The 17,383-nt window shown below is 45.0% G+C and overlaps 2 protein-coding genes across 5 annotated transcripts in view; one reads left to right on the top strand and one right to left on the bottom strand.

Moving 5' to 3' along the window:
• The window catches only part of RECQL5 (RecQ like helicase 5), a 37,450-nt gene that overhangs the window by 11,846 nt on the left and 8,221 nt on the right, over positions 1-17,383 (bottom strand). The window lies entirely within an intron of this gene.
• Positions 972-16,926, top strand: SMIM5 (small integral membrane protein 5). Of its 3 annotated transcripts, none has more exons than XM_027749641.2 (5): positions 972-1,116; positions 7,681-7,821; positions 9,419-9,572; positions 10,974-11,276; positions 16,219-16,926. In XM_027749641.2, the coding sequence occupies exons 3-4, from the start codon at positions 9,446-9,448 to the stop codon at positions 11,084-11,086; spliced, it is 240 nt and encodes a 79-aa protein (XP_027605442.1). In that variant the 5' UTR covers positions 972-1,116; positions 7,681-7,821; positions 9,419-9,445; the 3' UTR covers positions 11,087-11,276; positions 16,219-16,926. The 3 variants fall into 3 exon arrangements, with proteins under 3 accessions (XP_027605442.1, XP_027605441.1, XP_039246149.1); XM_027749640.2 differs by lacking the exon at positions 972-1,116 and adding an exon at positions 4,272-4,349; XM_039390215.1 differs by lacking the exon at positions 972-1,116 and adding an exon at positions 6,954-7,309.

Consider the following 17,383-nt stretch of genomic DNA (forward strand, 5'->3'; position numbering starts at 1 on the left):
TAGTCCTTAGTTTTGCACACCAGGTAAAACAGGAGCACCATTCCTGCAATTAGTAGAAGCAGATAGATAGTCAGAGAGAAGCAAAGTTACATATCCTGAGAGAAGCTTTGCCTCTCCCAAAATTTACCAGAAAAAAAGCATTCCCTCATATGAGGCCAAGGGTACATCAGAAGTGCTTCCTGAAAAAACACCTCAACAAGACATCAAGTCTTGGAATACAGCCAAGAAGTGAAAGCATTAAAAAAGATAAAAATCATGTGAGGACAAAACAGTTACGCAGATGCCATTTGTTGAGCAAAAGCCACTTAATAAGCTTTATCAGATAGAAGAACAAATCAGGAGGTTGATGAGAAATTCTAATGCTGCACCTCTCCGAAGGACTGTATCCTTTTAACATCACCTGAATTTCACCTCTGAGACAAGACAGTGGGTGTCAGCTGTCCCCAGAATACAAGGAAAAAACACAGCATCAAGGGAGTAAATGACTTGGCCAAGGGCATGGAGCAAATTCACTGCCCCAGCATCACCCCTGCTCCCCTGTCCCTGGCAAGTCTCTCTTACAGTGCTGCACTGTCCTCACCACTTCTTGCTCTGCCCCTTCAATGAACACATGAGAAAAGCTCCTTCCCCCAGGAGTCGGAAGGAAACCGGGCAGCATAAAGAAAAGTTACTTGCTTTAACACCCCCCCCCCGAACTATCGCAAGGAAAGAATCAAGTCTCGCTCCGGAAAAAGCTGAAATGAAAAGGTAAAAAAAGAAAAGACCTCTCTGTGGGGAGATGCACAGAGGAAAACAGCAACAAGTGCGGGCCCCTGGGCGCCCCGGGGAGCGGAGCTGGCACAGCGCTGGCTCAGCCCCAGCCCGCGGTGGCTCCCCGCCGCACGCCCTCCCTCCCTCCCTGGCACACATGTAACACGAAACTTCGGATCTCCAGGACAACCAGTAACAAAAAAAAAAAAAAAAAAAGGCAGAGACAACAGCTGGCTGTCAGCGGCAGAGCACAGAGGAGCCGAGCGAGGAGCGAGACACACGCCAGGATGAGGGGAGAGATGACGTGAAAGTTTAAGACGACGGAAAGAAAAACAAGAGGAGAAGAAGAGCTGGCGGCGCGCTGGGGTAAGGGCTGAGCTATCGCTGGTGTTCGGGCACCTTAACCTTCCGCTGGTTAGCGAGGAGCTGGTGGAGCTCTCACTGCGGAATGAGCCATGGAGCAGAGCTTGCGAGCCTGAATTTGTGTGCGAGGGGCACTGAGGAGCAAAGGCGGCAGGAGAAAAGCTTTTAAGCGGATTGCAGAGAGCCGCGCTGAGGCCGCCCTGTAACAAAAGGAGCTGCCCCGCAGTGCTTCGGGTCCGAGCGGGACCGAGCAACTTTTGTTGGTTAGAAAGCCTGGCTGCTCATTTTTCCGTGCTGCTACAGAACGTGACCTTCGCTAATAAGCAGGTCTAGCACGGGGCACTGTCCGCAGCGGTGACCTGATATAGCAATAGTGTGGACAAGAGAGCTGGGCTGCCCCTGTGAGCGAGGGCTGTTCGTGCCTGTAGCGAGGAGCTGCCAGCGCAGGCAGGCGTGTGTGAAACCAAGCGGGTGCCAGCCACAGCATTTCTCCAGAGCTCCTCCCAGCTGCAGCTAAGTTTTATTCCCCCAAATCCTGGAGCAAACAAGAGAGCTTAGAAAACAAGCCCTGGTCGGGGAACTAACATATTGTGCAAGTTAAGCATCTGTGTCCAATAGAAATAAATGGAAAGATTTTACTCGGCTTCTAACAAGGACATTTCAAAACAAAAGAATTCAGCTGTGGTGTATGCTGGTTTACTATTCAAAGCAGCATGGGAACCCACTGCTCTGAGAGACACATAGATGCACACACACGGTCTATGGTTTACAGTAACAAGACCGTCAAGTTTGCATGCCGTGAAAAGGGAAGGGAGAGGCGAAGGATCCCCTAAATACATAAAATTATAGAATCATAGAATCATTTAGTTTGGAAAAGACCTTTAAGATCATTAAGTCCAAGCCTTGGTTTTACAGAGGTGTCCCACAACCTTGCTGTCCCATCTCCATTTTGCTGCTGGGTACGGGAAGGGGCGCTGGCAAAGGAGACCCATCATATAAACCCCCTTTTTCTGCCATATGAAGCTGATTTCTCTGTGTTGAAGCTCTTGCAGCTCCTAGCACTGAGCTGGGACCCCCTCAGCCTCTTCCAGGAGGAGCATGGGCGGTCAGCTGTTTACAAACAGAGAGCCAGAAAGCCAGTTCTCATAGAAAGATGTCTTCCCGATCCTACACATGCCTGTAGGGAGGAATGTTAAGGATCAGGTATTTCCACTTCTCTCCATATCCATTAACATGGAAGGGAGGGCAGGTCTTTCTGACCTAAGTGTTGTACAAACACTGAATTGGAACTGCCTGAGTGAGGGGATGTAGTAGTTAAGACCCACACGCCTCCAGCCTAGCCCTGGGCTCAAGGGGATGGAGGGAAGTTTCCACCCTGCTAATGAAGGGTCTGTGTAGGTTGGTTGCTGCAGTTAAGATGGATTCTCAAATAAAGCATGTGAAAAAACAAAGTTTAGGGAAACAAAAAAAAAAAGGAAGGAGGGAGGAGTGAGGGGAGAAGGGCAGGGGAGGGAAGGAGGTAGAGAAACACGCCAAGTTTTCCTCGCCAAAAGAAAATGTTAAGGGCTTTGGCTGGGGGTTGTCCAGCCGCAGCCGCGCTGTACATGTGTGTGGGGGAGAGGAACAGCAATATGAAACACATGTCTGGATAAAAGCAGCAGGACATGGCTTGTGTTACAGCTGTCACAGTGCACAGGCCTCAGCCTCATTACAACGTAAGGGCGGTTATGGGAGCGGAGGAACAAAATAAACCCAGTTTTGATAGAGCAGATCCTTTCTGTGAGACAGCCCTCTGATCACACAGCCTGCAGTGGGCCAGAGCAGAGTCACACATGGACAGCAGGGACTGTAAGGGACTGTGAGAGAGCTGGGTGAGGAGAGCAGCACCCAGCCCTCACCTCCACTGGGGCTCTCACTGCTCTCCCACACAGCCACAGCTGATGTGGTTCAAAACGGCTTCCTCTGAGGAAGCAGCTGTTGTAACCTTTAGTTTTGAGTTCCTACACCCAGGTGTCATCTTTACTAGGATCAGTCCACCTTATTTCAAAAAACTCAAAAATGCATGTAACTTGTGAGACCTGGAGGTCTGAGATCAGTCAAGGACAGGGCACAGAGGGGGCTGTTGAAAGGTGGAGGAGTTTCCAGCACCCCCTGTGAGCTCCAGCTGCCAGACCTCAACCACCAAACTACTGACAGATCCCACTATGTATGTGAAGTAACTACAAGGCTTTCACAGGCACACAGCTACCTCTCTGTCAGCTTCCTGGGGAATGGTTATTTTGCTAATATTAGAATAGACTTTCAGGCTAGATTCAAGCATCACCAACCCTAAAAAAAGTTCTCTTGTAGGAGAGCTACAGGTTTATTTTTAAAATTGACCTTTTCCTTTCATTGGATGGCTCAGTGCTTTGGTCTCCCCACTTAAAAAATTCCTAGTAGTGAGGAATTATCTCATGGGGTTTTGTGGATGTGTTTGTGGGATGGACTGGAGAAAACCAGGGTGCTCAGTAGAGGTGTAAAGACTCTCAGCTCAGTGCCCCAGTGGGTACCTCGGCTACTGAAAATGCTATTGCAGGGAATTCAGTGCCTTTTTATATTAATCTAATATTTGGTTGTAGGGGAGAGAAGGGACATTTACAGTGCTGCCTCAAAACCCACCTCCAAATAGTGGGTAGTGGTGATGACAGGGTATTCCAGCCAAAGGGCTGCCCAGTCAGGGCAGCTTTATAATCTGAAGGAATGTGTGGCCTTCTTTTCCAGACCAACTGACAAAGTCAAAGCTTTTCTCCCATGACACTGAGCTGCAATTTACCAGTTTGGGTGTGTGCTGTTAAAGGGCTGAATTCTCTTGATACTGGAAACTATTTTCATCTGCTTGGGAATGAATTATAGGTCTGTCTGGCACCGTTCACTCCTGTTTTAGGAAAAAAAGGGCTTGTCTGAACTATAGTTAAGATTCACGTGGCTGGTCAACTACAACCGTGGCAGCAAACATTGCATTAACAATGATGAGGGAAAACCATGCACTGATAATACAACTACATTTCTATGGCCCTTTTCATCTCAGCAGTACACTAAAAGCTTGGAACAATAAACAATCGTGCAGGAATTATGACACGTTATGCCAAACTGCATCCAGACTGTAGTCACACCTAGCAACCCACATTGTTCTGGAACAGGAAGCACTGCAGACCTTATCCAGATGAAATCAGAAGCACATTTCAAGAACAAAGCTGGTAGGTTTTGAAACTGGTCAAAGCTTCATGTTCTTTAGAAAGTGGCCAAACACAGTCAGAGTTTATTTTGGAGTTTTAGATCAGAATAAAAAGCATCCCCTCCCCTTTGGCTGCTCAACACCCTCCTTCCATGAGGCTGGGCTTGCCTTCTAAGACTTCCCACAAAATAAGCTACCACAATCCATACAGGCTTCCCATCCCTGTACAGATCCAATTTCAACCAATTTGACTTGCCTGAGTAAGAACAACACAAAGCATTTGCTTCTCCACAGTCAGTCTTGGGAAAAAGACAAGGTTGCAATGGGAATGTTGCCCTGGCATTCTGCTTGATGGGCACATCAGGGAGGTTCTCCTTGGTAAGGTCTCTGGAGCTTTGGTGCTGTGGACAGTGGGCACAGTGGAGGAGATCTGACTCCACTGGGACCTGCTGCATTAGGACTAGAGGCACTGACAGCTTCTTGTTCCCAACAAATTCCCCCCTCCATTGCTCTCCATTTTTAGATTACCTGAGCAACAAATCCACACACAGCACAGTAAAAGCAATGGATGAGGATCATGGCAAGAGCAGTAGACCCCCTGTGGAGCATGGCTGGCTTAGGAACAAACAAGATGCTTTCATCTACTTCCAACCTAAATGGGCTCAGTGACCAAAGTGTAACAGGCAGTGAGCAAGTAAAGGCCAGTTCAGTTTGTAACTGCAACAAAACCAGGGACTTATTGTCTCCTATCTAAAGATTTCCGAGCATGTTGGAGACTTGGACACACAACAATTAACAAACAAACCTCTGATGATGCTTACATGTTCCAACTCTTTGCAGAGATGAAGTCACCCAACAGAAGGATGAGATGACTTATCCAAAGTCACGCCACCAGTAAAACATCACTGGCAGGCCGGGAAAACTGCTTCTATTTACTAACCTCCAGTCCTGGGGCTAAACCACAAACTCAAATTCATGTCCTTTGCACTTAAATAGGCTGCTCAAATACCACCAGGGTTATGAGTAAACAAGTGTCTCATTCCTCAGCAGTAAATTTCAGCTCACCCACTCCCTACAGTTCAACTCTGGATGCACCTGTGTGCACACACAGATCGGATGCAGCTTTCCAAACCAAAGACACACCAAAAAAACCCTATCAATTTGCATCAATTCCAAAAGATTTACAGCAACCTGACTAGCTTTAAGCAGTGGCATGTGGGACCCCATCACACATGGTCATCCCAAAGCTCCTTTTGTTGCTTGAAGCCTGGAAGCCCTCCCACACAGCCAGTTCACAGCACAAAGGAACCCTGACTGAGGCTTTTCTCTCAAATGTCTAGATTGAGGCTTTTTAATGGCTTTATTCTCAAAAGGACTGAGCAGCCAACTTCTTTGAGTGCTTCAGTATGGCATGAGTCCATTAAAACAACTCAGAAAGATAATTTCAGTGCTATTATGGCAATTTTCACAGCTTTATTCAGTGGGCACAGCAAGATGAATCTGCATTAGCGCTTTCTGGGAATCTGAATCTATATAAGCCCTGAACACAGGCCATGCTCTTTGGTTTTACAGGGTCATATAATCCTTGCAGCTGAGCAGCACACCTGCAGCTGTTACCATTCCCCTGCATCATTACTGTGCTCTCTCTTTTCGCCCAAGCCTAACAACTCATGACGCATGGCAGATTGGGCCTTTTTTTCCCTCAAAAAGAAATAAAACCAAATTAAATGATTTATCATATTCCCTCCTCTGCTGTGCCTTGTAACATAGGGAAGGGCAGAAAGATTTGATGATCTAGTTCAACTGGCAACACTGGATAGATGAATTATTTCTTAAAGAACAGCCAGAACAGGATACAGCTGAAATCATGGATTTCAGGCTGCCACCCCATCCCAGCAGGAAATTCTAACCCGCCTGTCACAAGACACCAGCATTCAGCTTACTTTCTTTTCCACCTGAGTTTCTCATCTTGCCTCTCTTCCCCTTATTCTCACTTCATGTGAGCTCTGGCTACAGCTGTGGAGCAGAAGTTCCTGACATTAGTCTAACAATGTGTTATGAAGACCACACTGCACTGTGGTCATTCACTGTTTCTTCTGTAACAAGTTCCATCAGCTTTGCTGCCCTACAGCCATGTCTCCTCTGCTCTGGAGGGGTCCCACCCTCGGTGGGTGAGGCTTTGAGGAAGGAAAATGATGAGCAAGGAGAAAAACACCAGCAGACAATTATGTTTGCTCCAAGCTCCACAGAATCTGTGAGGTAGTAACTTGGGTGGCTCTTCTAGGCTCTAAGCCAGCACTCTAACACTAGAAAGTAAACTGTCAGTTAACTTACAGCCTACAGACCTACAACCTTAGGTTTTAAATCTCCCAAGAGTTGCCTGTTTTAGTAATAATCATTACAATTACTGCTTCAGTAATGAATATGCTGCGCCACCTTTCTGTTACTACTGTTGGTGACAGTAGTAACAGAACTGGGAGCTTCCTTGAACAGAGTATAACAAAAAAAATGAATTAATTCTTACAACTCGACTGAAATTTGTAAGTAATGTCATCACTGTTGTGTTGTACAAGAGGAAGATGAATAAGTGACACAGCACTATTCTTACCCTTATGCTAATCTCAAGGGTGAGCTCTTGGTTTCGCTGAAATCAAGTGGGAAAAGGTCAGAATCAAAACCAGTCCTGAACAAAGACTTTAAATCACAACTAGAATGGAACATACAAGTAGAATGGAATATACAGAAGTCTGTGAATGTAACTGGATTTCTTGGGAGAGTTTCACTTTTTTTTCTTTAAGAATTATTTTGTTATTCACCCTTTTGCTACGCTGCACAAGCAGAAATCCCAAAGCAGCGAGAGCCCTTGGAACCAGAGTGCAAGTCAGAAGTGCAGTCGAGCAGAAAAACATTTGCTTCCTCACGGGTAGACTGGAGACTGCACCACCAACATCAAACTTTGCCCCTGATGTAGTTCAGACCAAGGTAAACAAGCAACATTCCTTGCAAGTTTTAGAATAAAAACTCCTTCACTTAGCTCCAGAGCAGGTACCATGGGCAGGGGAATGGCCGTTACTGAGACACGCCTTTTCATTTCAGACTAAGCACTTTGCTAATCCAGAGTTCTACAATCCTAATCAGTAATTTTACACTGTATACCCAAACTTCACAAGCCTGGCTCTCATATTTGTTCCTTCTGGTGCAGTCCAAAGCATGGCATGGAAGGTTATCACAGCAGATTCCTTACTAGGAGAGCTTCTGGACAGGCAGAAACACCTCCAAAGGGAACAAACATTTTCGAGATGTTAGAGCCAGAATTTTTTTCCTTTTTTTTTTTTTTTACATTTTTCTTCTAGAGCCAAGAACAGAAAACACAAATCACCTCTGCTTCCTGCACCATCTCTTGGAATGGAAACAAAACTGAAAACCTGCTGACGCAGAATCCCACAGCACCGTGCAAAGGATAAGGCAGCCGTTTCTGGAGCAGCTCACTTGGGGTATGCAGTCATCTGGAAAGAACTATTTAGCCCTAGTCTCAAAAGTGACCTTTTCAGGTCAAAAGGCCACAGCTCTGCCTCCCTGCTAAGTTGCACAGAGATCTTTCTGTAGATGTAGATTTTCCATCCACCCCCATCCCAGCTGGTTCTGATTTTTATTCCTTAGCTTGGGTTTAAAAGAACAAAGAAAAGCCTTTTTGAATTGCATAAACATACAAAACTTAATTTAACTTGGCACTGTAATATTTAAGCCCAGCATGCAAAGAAACAGCCAAGGTCTCTCTGTCCTCAGTGTGTTTAGAAGAAACTGAACTCCAAGCCTCCATTTGTTTGAGTAACCGATCCAGATGTGCAGGAAGGAATTAGCTGGCTTGTTCTGGAAGTGCCCTCTTGGTCACTTGGCTTTGTGTTATCACCAAGACCAGGACATTAAACTGCAGTGTTCAAGTCCCATAACCCAGTGTTGACTATTACAAAATACACAAACTAGGATATTTTGATATAACAATGATATAAAAGTTATAATCCATTCAAGTGTTGGCCTGTCTAAACATTTGTTTTAGGTGAAACTATGGATGTTTCTCAACAATATCCAATTCCAGTTCCTGACTGAAGAAAAAATTGAGCATCCATAGGTCTCCTGCCCACTAGTTTGTTGCAATGCCTTCCAAAATCCTGCTCATGGGGCAAAAGATCAGCATATATTGGTGACAAAACTGAGGCACATAACTTTGATTACACTAATATTTTCAGTAAAATTAGCTCCTGATGATCACTCTGAGAATAAAGAAGGTCTAAGATTACTGAGCAGGATTAACCTCCCTTGTGGAGCATCTCCCCAATAGATCCAGGGGCTTTTATTTGCTCATCACCAGCACTGATGGGTGGACATCCATTGTTCAATTCATACATTGCTCAGTTAGCATGTGGCTCAAAATAAAACCCTTACCGTGCATTCATCTGTAAGAACTTGAAAAGCATCCAGCTGTCCCCAGTGAATGCAGACTTTAAATCTTAATATCACCATACAGTAAAACTGGTTGATAAAACATTATTAATGGTATTGTACTGAGGTGTTGAAATAAGTGCCTTAGTTTTTGAAGAGGCTTTCTGTAGCTCAAAGTGCAAGAAGCCTTCAAGGGAGTCTACTTTGTGTTACTCAGTAAAAACCAACTGAAAACTAATGTACCACTGGAGTTTAGCATTTGGAATTCAAGTTGAGTTAGAACTGCATTTCTTTCTGGAAGGACAAGTTAGCACAACTAGAAAAAAAAATTATTTTCATTGGCTGAAAGCCAAGGGCAGGCACTGTCCAGTTCTAACTCTGTGTCTGCTGAAATAAGTGTCCTTGTAGAAGAAACACCGTTTTGCCTTTGCTTAACAGTGCAGTTGACAAAACACCCTCCAAGCTGGATTTTGAAATTAAAACAGTGCTAGAACACGTAGACAGTTAATAGTCCTCCACCTTAGCTACTGGGAGCAAGGACTGAGACCAGATAAACTTGTTTTCCTTGTGATCACCAGCTGTATAAGAAGGCTGGCAGCTCCCTAGCATTAGTCAGTGAAGAGGTTTATTCTCTGTTTGGTTCTTCTACAGCATAAAGCCTGGAGAGCTTGTGACAGAATGTCTACTGAAACCTTTCTGAAGGAAATTCAAGGCATTGCTGAGAAGTTTCTCCTTAAGCTTCAGAAACTGCCCAAGGCTGAGCCAGTGGAAATTGTCTGCTTTTGTGTGGTTCTTCTGTTCATCGGTGAGTTTATTGGTGGAGGCCAAGGGGTGTCAGAATTTCTCTTCTGTGGGGGCAGCTTGTGCCACACTCTTGGTTGGTGGGTTGGTGGTGCTGGCAGTTCTTTTACAGGCTGTGCTCTGAGGCCCAGGTTAATTTCTAGGTAATTTTTTTAATACTCAGCACATATCTCTACATGGATGCAGAGCATGACAGGCCAACAGTACAGCTTTACCCAAAGCTCTCATATTCAAACATTAGTTTAAACAGCAGTATTTTAACCAAACCAGAGCTGCTGTAATGTTTTGATGCATAGGAGATAGTTTATGACAAATGGTATTAGGACATCTCCCTAACACAAAAGACACTTAAGTGAGATTCTGAGTGTCATTCCTGTTCCTGGCTCAGTGGAAGCCACTATGCTTCAGATGAGCCTATTTATTACCCTCTGGTAATGGCAAGATCCCTCCTGCTGCTCTGTGTGGGGATGGCATGGAAGGAATAACAAAGAACTTCTTGATCAAGGGGGATGAAGTTTGTTTATACGATGGGAAAAACAAGGAGGAAGGAAGACAGGCCCTCCTCCTCAAAAACACAGTTTGCTCCCAGACAAAAGGAAGGGTGTGTATCCAGCTGGACACTCCTCCCTGGGCTGGAATTCAGAAAGTCACACCTGCTGCTTTATTTTGTTCATACCTACAGCTGGTTCCCCACAGGTTCAGATACCTGGCAGCCCAGCTCCAGGCTTTGAAGGAACACATGCACACACACACATGCACGTTCACACACTGTTATGTGTTTTGCAGGATGAAACATGTCATCCTTTTCTACTCCAGATAAACTAATATATCCCTCTCAAAACCAACCATGATGGCTAGAGGAGAATATCAGGAAGTTAGCCCACTGCTTTGTGAAACAAAACTCTGCATTTGAAGTATCTATTTTTTCAAGCTAAATACAGAAGAAAGAGTAAAGTCAACCCAGTCACAAATATCTATCCTTAAAGGCTACACTGCATGCTCTCTTCAGAAATACAACTGACAGTTTGAGCAACCAAACCCTCTTGAGTTGCTTCTGACACAACTGTGGGCAGAGTTGAATTTTCATCCTTTCCAAGCACATAGCTCTGCTCAGTAACTGCATGTCAGCTCCTAAGCAACAGCCCATGAGGCAGGTGAGGATAAACCCCCACATGGTTTGGTATGTAGCTCTTAAGATCTCGAAATACCAGGTAATGATTGTGCAGATTAAATAGATAACCAATACAAGTGAGCAGGAAATTAGGAGGGGGGAGTTTGGAATATAAGGAAAAAAAAATTCAAAAGAAACCAGGCTTTGTTCATTTTGCTGCTCAACAAACAACTTGCAGGAGGCATAGGGATTGCTCCAACACCATGAAACAATATCCTTTGCTTCTCTTTCCAGTCACTGTTCTGGTGCTCATGATCATTGCCTGCAGTTGCTGCTGCTACAGCTGCTGTGGCTGTGATGACACCAGAGGTAGGAAGAGCCAAGTCCGCCCAACTGCCCGCTCGTGAAGTTCAATGAGGTGACACAACCTACTATCAAGGACACGCATGGACATCATGATTCAGTCCTATGGGAATGACTTTCCACACTAGCTCACTGAAAATGGCAATAACAATATTAATTAACATGACTCAAAGGACCAGAAACCACAGCGTAGAATTCCTTCTCTCTGTGACAGCCACTACTGTGACCAGAAAGGTAAAGCTCCTTTACCATCACCGTCTCCCTCTTCTGGGGTGGGATGGGGTGGGAGGGCATGGACACAAGTTGCTGAGAAAAGAGACAGCTTTCCCAAAGACAGCCCTGCAGCTGGGCCAGCCAAGGATCCCCTCTGCGAGCACGGGGCCACAGACCAAAGCAGAGAACACGTCCAGGACCACATGCCAGGCAGTGCCTGCTCTCCTCACAGGTGGCTAATCCAGAAGGATGGTGCTGGGCATTAGCAAAATTCACTGACATCACCACATGCTCAGGTGATCATGGATCAAGCCCAAACCTGCTCTTTCAAAAACCAGCTGCAGGAGACATGTTTAGCTGAGTTATCTGCTGAAAACAACAAATCATGGACCTTCTGATCCAGACGTGCCAGCTGAGGCTCTGAGAACAGCTGGTAACAAATGCTCCTGGTGTCATTTCATTGCTGTTACAATGAGGCGAAATTGCCAAAGGAAAAATTCAGATCATGTGGAATATTCTTTGTAAACAGAAAGACGAAGGCAAAAGGGAAAAACTCACCAACACCACAGCTTATTTTGATCATACTGCTGCTAAACGTGCTCCCTCCCCACCCCCCTGTGGTTCTACTGCTTGTTGCAGATGAATGGTTCTTGCAGAGCATGGGAGCTACAGGAGATGAACAAATCCCTGCCCTTACTTGAGGGATCTGTGGCCTGACTCCCTGCACTGCGTGCAGTTTATTTTAGTGGACATAAACATTATGCCAAGGGTATGTTTATGAGCAGGCACAAAGGCATTTTGGAGGAGTGACACGCACCGTGGTAACCGTCACTTCAGGGTATGTGAGCAGCAGCTGACAGCGGGCACGGTGACAGAGCAGAGCCAAGAATGGGCTGTGCTGCTGGAGTTAACAAGTGCAAATAAATCCCTTTTCCATGCTGCAGCCACCGTGTATGTTTGGTTTGCGCTCCGGTGAACTTCCGAAAGGGATTTATGTACGTACAAGGCTGTGGCACAGGCCACGACTTTCACAGCTGGGACAGCCCAGTGGAAGGCTGAAATACTGCACAACTCAAAGCCACTGGTCTTTCAGCACCAAATGTGGGACCAAACACCTTTTTGAGAAGGTACAAAAAGTTACATGCACATAGAGAAGTCACCTTCAGCCCCTATATCCCAAGTGCTAAGTGCAGAGGAGGCAAAGGGATTACACATGTATGTACCAGAGGCAACATGGAGCTAGGGAGAATAGAATCATCAAGTTTTTAACAGTGGGCTTTTAAATATCCTTTACACTTCAAAAGGGAGAAAAAAATAAAGAAAATTTTGTAAAGAAATGTCTTTTCTCTGATGCCTGCGCCCAGATTGGTAAAAAGCACATTACATCAGTAGTTTCTTATGTTTAAGAACTTTATTTTTTGTCAACAAACCAGATGTGGGTATTTGGCATTTTTGTGCTGCTGCACATTGGAATATATCTGCAGCCACTGACACAGAAAATAGTCTAAGAATTAAAAGAAAAATAAAATTCCTCAAACTACCGATGTTACTTTTAAATTAATAAAAAGGAAAAACCTTCCAGCAGAAGATGAGGATGTTCCTCAGAAAGTAAATAGCTGAGCCCCAACTTGGCAACTGCCAACAGCAGACTACACTAGGATGAGCCACTGCACAGTTACACTCAGACTAACAAAGCACTGGGCTTTAATTAGGCTGTCCCAAAGCTTTCACTGCCAACCAGCATATTAGGGTAAAATAAGCTCAAGCACAGCATCAGTTCAGTCTAATCAACATTCAGAGGTGCATCACACCAACCTCTCAGATATGTCATTGCTCATTTCACTCACAAACAAGTGGCAATCAAGGTGGCATCGGCAGCCTCAGAACCTCTTTTGCAGGAGACAGACTCAACAGATGTTTCTGTATCTAAATTAAGTCACAAGACCCGGGAATGAACAGAGCTCACTTTCTTTCCTAGCTGGTGCTAGACAGTGCCAGCTACAGACATGAACAGAATCCCATTGAGAACTGTTGGAGCAGCATGGAGCCAGTCTGTGCTAAGTCAGGAGGAAGCTCAGCAGGCTGGACACATACCAACAACTGACAGGTTGCTGTCACTGGGAACAAGCTGCCAGGCCTTATCTCAACAGGAAAAGCTACAAAAGCATGTTTCCCAGTGGTGGTACAAGTTAAACCACTGACAGATACCAGGCAGGGGGACAAGAGAAATGGCTCCTCTCTTATCGCTGCCGCCTTAAGTTCCTGAATTAGAAACTGAATAAACACAAGACTGTTAAACAAAGAGAAGGACAGAAAATTAAGCAATTACTTAAAGGACTCAGGTGGCTTTCTGGAGCAGAGGAGTAGGCACCATTTAGAGGGGTCCCTGGACCAATTTCTACACACTTGTCTGGACCTCACAGGCCTAATGTTCTGCTTTGTACCATTTTGTACCACTGCACTCAGCTGGGCTATTCCTATAGCTGAGATTTAGACATGCCAATTGCTTGCCTGGATGGGTGGGGTCTGCTGCTTTCTTGCATGCAACTTATCAGGGTGGCCTGAAAGATGCCCAGCAAGTCCCCAGTTTACTGCAGCCCTTCAGCTTCTGCCAACTACAAACGTGCCAGTCCCTGAGTCCCTGCTCACCACCCACAAGAGCTTTTGTGGTTTTGGCTTCAGGCCATACTCATATATTGGGACCTGTAGGGAGCACTAGTGAGGATGGATCCTCTGTTTCAAAATGCAGAGGGAGATTCAGAAAAGCACAGACTAAGAAGAGACGGTTTCAAACACACCAACTCCTGCACATGTTGTGAAAACTGAGAGAGCTAGAAGGAACTGCAAGGGAATACCGTTACTTCAGTGCTGATGATAAAAGTGTTGAAGTCGATTCTTTCCCTGAGGAACCTCAAAAAGCCAGCAAGGCCAGCCCCTCCAGCAGAAGTGGCTGAAGGTCTACTGATGACTTGATGGAATAGCTTCTGTTCTGTAACATTATCCTTCTGGTTTCAAAGCGATTTGCTTGGCTTGTGAAAAATAAGTTTCCTTTTACACACACGCAGTCTCGCACACCACACTCCGCCTTCTCCCCTCCCACCTCTCTGCAGAACCATCCCTCAGGTCTTCTCCAGTCAGGAAAGCAATAGGGAGGCAGTTTTATTGCAGTTAACAGCAGTGCAATGCTCTGTAACGGGTTTATCTCCGTGAACTGTCACAACGGATTTTCGACTGCAGGGCAATCTTGTTCGTGGTCTCACTTTAGGTATAAGAGTCTCCTAAAGGAGCTTCCAATACAGATCCAGTCAGGGTCCAGGAAACACAGCCTTCCTCTCCACCACATTCTGTCCAGACAGGACATAGTGGGCCTTTACAATCACCACAGCACATGTAGGAGGGGATAAAGCCACGGAGAGGAAGAAATGTCTGAGCAACAGCTTGAATTAGGACTTTTTATTTAGGCTCAAGGTCTTTGATTTGATTATATTAGCCACACCTTTGCAGGAAAATCAGCTGTTAATCATTTACTGCAGCACCAAGGTAATTTCCAGGCTACCTCTGAAAGTCTCGAGGCACAGTAAGGGGTCCCTCATCACTGGCCAGGATCTCTTGGAGAGGTGCAGAGGAGGCAATGGAAGAAATACCTTCTACAAACACAACAGCTTCAGGTACTTATAAAATCTTCATAAAGCTCTCCTATTTCAGGAGGTTAACTGTGCTTAGCAAAAGAGAGAGGAACTTCCTGGGGTGTGCAGCCCCATAGGGTTCCTGCCTTTGGGTCTATAGAACCAATATCTAGGCTACCTCCTTTCTGAAGGCAAAGGAAGCCATCCAGAACAGCTTTCCTGTCCCGTGTGCCTGTTGGTTAGAGACTGAGTGTGGTGATCTGCCATCAGTCCAGAAAACAAACCATGAACTGAATATATTTGGCTGCTGAAAAAGAAACAAAACCTTCAGCAAGTGCAAGCTTGTGCTTCTAGTCAAATCTGAGCTGCTGAGGATGAAACACACCTTACAGGACTAATCCTTTTCCTTACAGTACTCAGGATACCTAAGGGGCAGCAAGTCAAACAAATTTTCAAAAATAACAAAGATCTCTTCCTGTATTACATCTGCATAGTTGTATTTGCAAGAAAGTGTGAGAAATATTCCACCCTTTCCCTTGAGAAACAAGGAACCTTCAGTAAAACCACAAGATGCTCACAAAGAGATGCTGGATGTTCTTTAGAGGGCTGACAGCTGAGTCATTATGCAAAGTATCAGTGAAAGAGCAAGTGTGTAGAACCCACTGAGATTCCAATTTAAATTATTACTGGACCTAAGTACTTCATGGAAGGAAAACTTGTGCTTCTATTGCAGAGTAACAGAAAGCATTACTAAAGCAAACTCCATTAGCAGGACTCCCTTTTTAACATAATTAGACTACTCTAAGCCTTATAAAAGCAACAAGTTGTACATGATCTTTGCTTATTGCTGGTGGGTGGATTTTTTTTTTGCTTGTTTGTTTTTAAATAAGTCTTCATTTAATCTCCAGTGTGTTCTCAGAGTTTCAGTCCCCAACTCTATTTTAGAGATCTTTCTAATGGTATCAAGGAAGTTCTCCCACTGAATACTTGGTTTTCATGTATAGGCTGTGCAGCTAACAGAGATGAAGGGTTCATACTGAATGTGCTGGAGAGACACTATATTATTTAAAATATTGATTAACTATGATTAAAATAAATCTCAACTGCCAAAATCTTATAGAGCCAGAAGGTTTTCCTCTTTACATCTTGGTAGATCTGATTGTGAAACAGGCCTCAGCTGTATTTCTTCTGGTTTATGCTCCCATTTCTGTTTCTCCTTTTAGAAGGGGGATGCCTGTAGGCACAGACAGCATTCATACCTGTAACTGGTTTTGGGATTGTGCTCAGAGCATAGAGAGGATACACCAACACCTGACACTGTTCTTGTTTACCCCCAGCAGGGTGGAAAACCAGCATGTCGTCAGCGCAAGAGGCATCCTCAGTTCTGGAAGACCTAAAGACACTGATTACAGCAAGTGACTGGGCTCTTGAAGGGCTGGTGGTGATTGGCATCTTCTGTCTTGTTTTTATTGCTCTCATTTTATTTGCTGCTATCTTTGGGTGCTGCACATCTTCAAGGCACAAACAGAGCGGCACATAGACAGTGACGTAACGACGCGGTACTTGGAGCAAGAATCAGCTCAGCTACAACCTGACTGTGTTGTTCACAGAAAGCTTCCTCATCCTCTCTCCCTGGGTGATTATTTCTCCCCATGCAACTTTCCTGCATCAAAAGCAATGTCCCAATGCCTGCAAGTTGTTCTGCAGGTCCACAGCAAACTCAGTACATCGGGCTGTCTGTGCTCAGGAACTGCGTGATTCGCCACATACCAAAGTCAACTCACCTCTGTCTGATTTTCATCTTTCAAGCAAACCCACCAGTTAGAGGTGGCTACCCCCTAAAACTGATTAAGATGTCTTCTGCTGCTGCAGCTACGTGGTTTGTTTTTTCTTTTTTTTTTCACCTTGCAAAAGAGCAATAGGAAACTCTGAGCACTGAAAGCTTTGTCTAAACCCACTCTGGAAAAGCAGCTTATACCATTGTTCTCCTGTCATACCCGGACAATAGCCTAAATATACTATGCAAAAACTTGCTTGCCAGTACACAATCTGTCTTTATTTGTTCTTATTTATAACCTTGCAAGGTCAGAGTTTAAGGTTTGCTTTCACTGTTTGGATGGTAAATAGAACTGTATTAATTCAATATGTAAAAAAGAAATGCAACGTGGCGTTTCTTTCCAGATCACCTCAGTGTCCTGCACAGTTATAAGCAGGGAGGTCAGTCAGTGGTGCTGCAAGATGTGTCACTGGGATGCACATGGCATGTTATACAGCAGGAAGAATGGACCAAGCTGGGGGTGGGAAGAAAAAGTATGGGAGATGTAATTTCTAATTAGGTCAGTGATATTCAAATTATTATTCTGAGGCCCTGACACAGAAGCTGTGGCTGCCCCATCCCTGGAAGTGTTCAAGGCCAGGTTGGATGAGGCTTGGAGCAACCTGGTCTAGTGGAAGGTGTCCCTGCCTATGGCAGGTGGGTGGAACTGGGTGGTCTTTAAGGTC

This window comes from Pipra filicauda, unplaced genomic scaffold, assembly GCF_003945595.2.
Source record: "Pipra filicauda isolate LSUMZ 115617 unplaced genomic scaffold, ASM394559v2 scaffold80_size11013439_pilon, whole genome shotgun sequence".
In the NCBI taxonomy this organism is placed as follows: Eukaryota; Metazoa; Chordata; class Aves; order Passeriformes; family Pipridae; genus Pipra; species Pipra filicauda.

Excerpts from the sequence above, each read along its gene's own strand:
- SMIM5 (XM_027749641.2), top strand. The coding sequence starts at position 9,446 with ATGTCTACTGAAACCTTTCTGAAGGAAATTCAAGGCATTGCTGAGAAG. Across the intron at positions 9,573-10,973 it reads TGTGGTTCTTCTGTTCATCG|TCACTGTTCTGGTGCTCATG; the intron begins GTGAGTTTATTG and ends TTCTCTTTCCAG.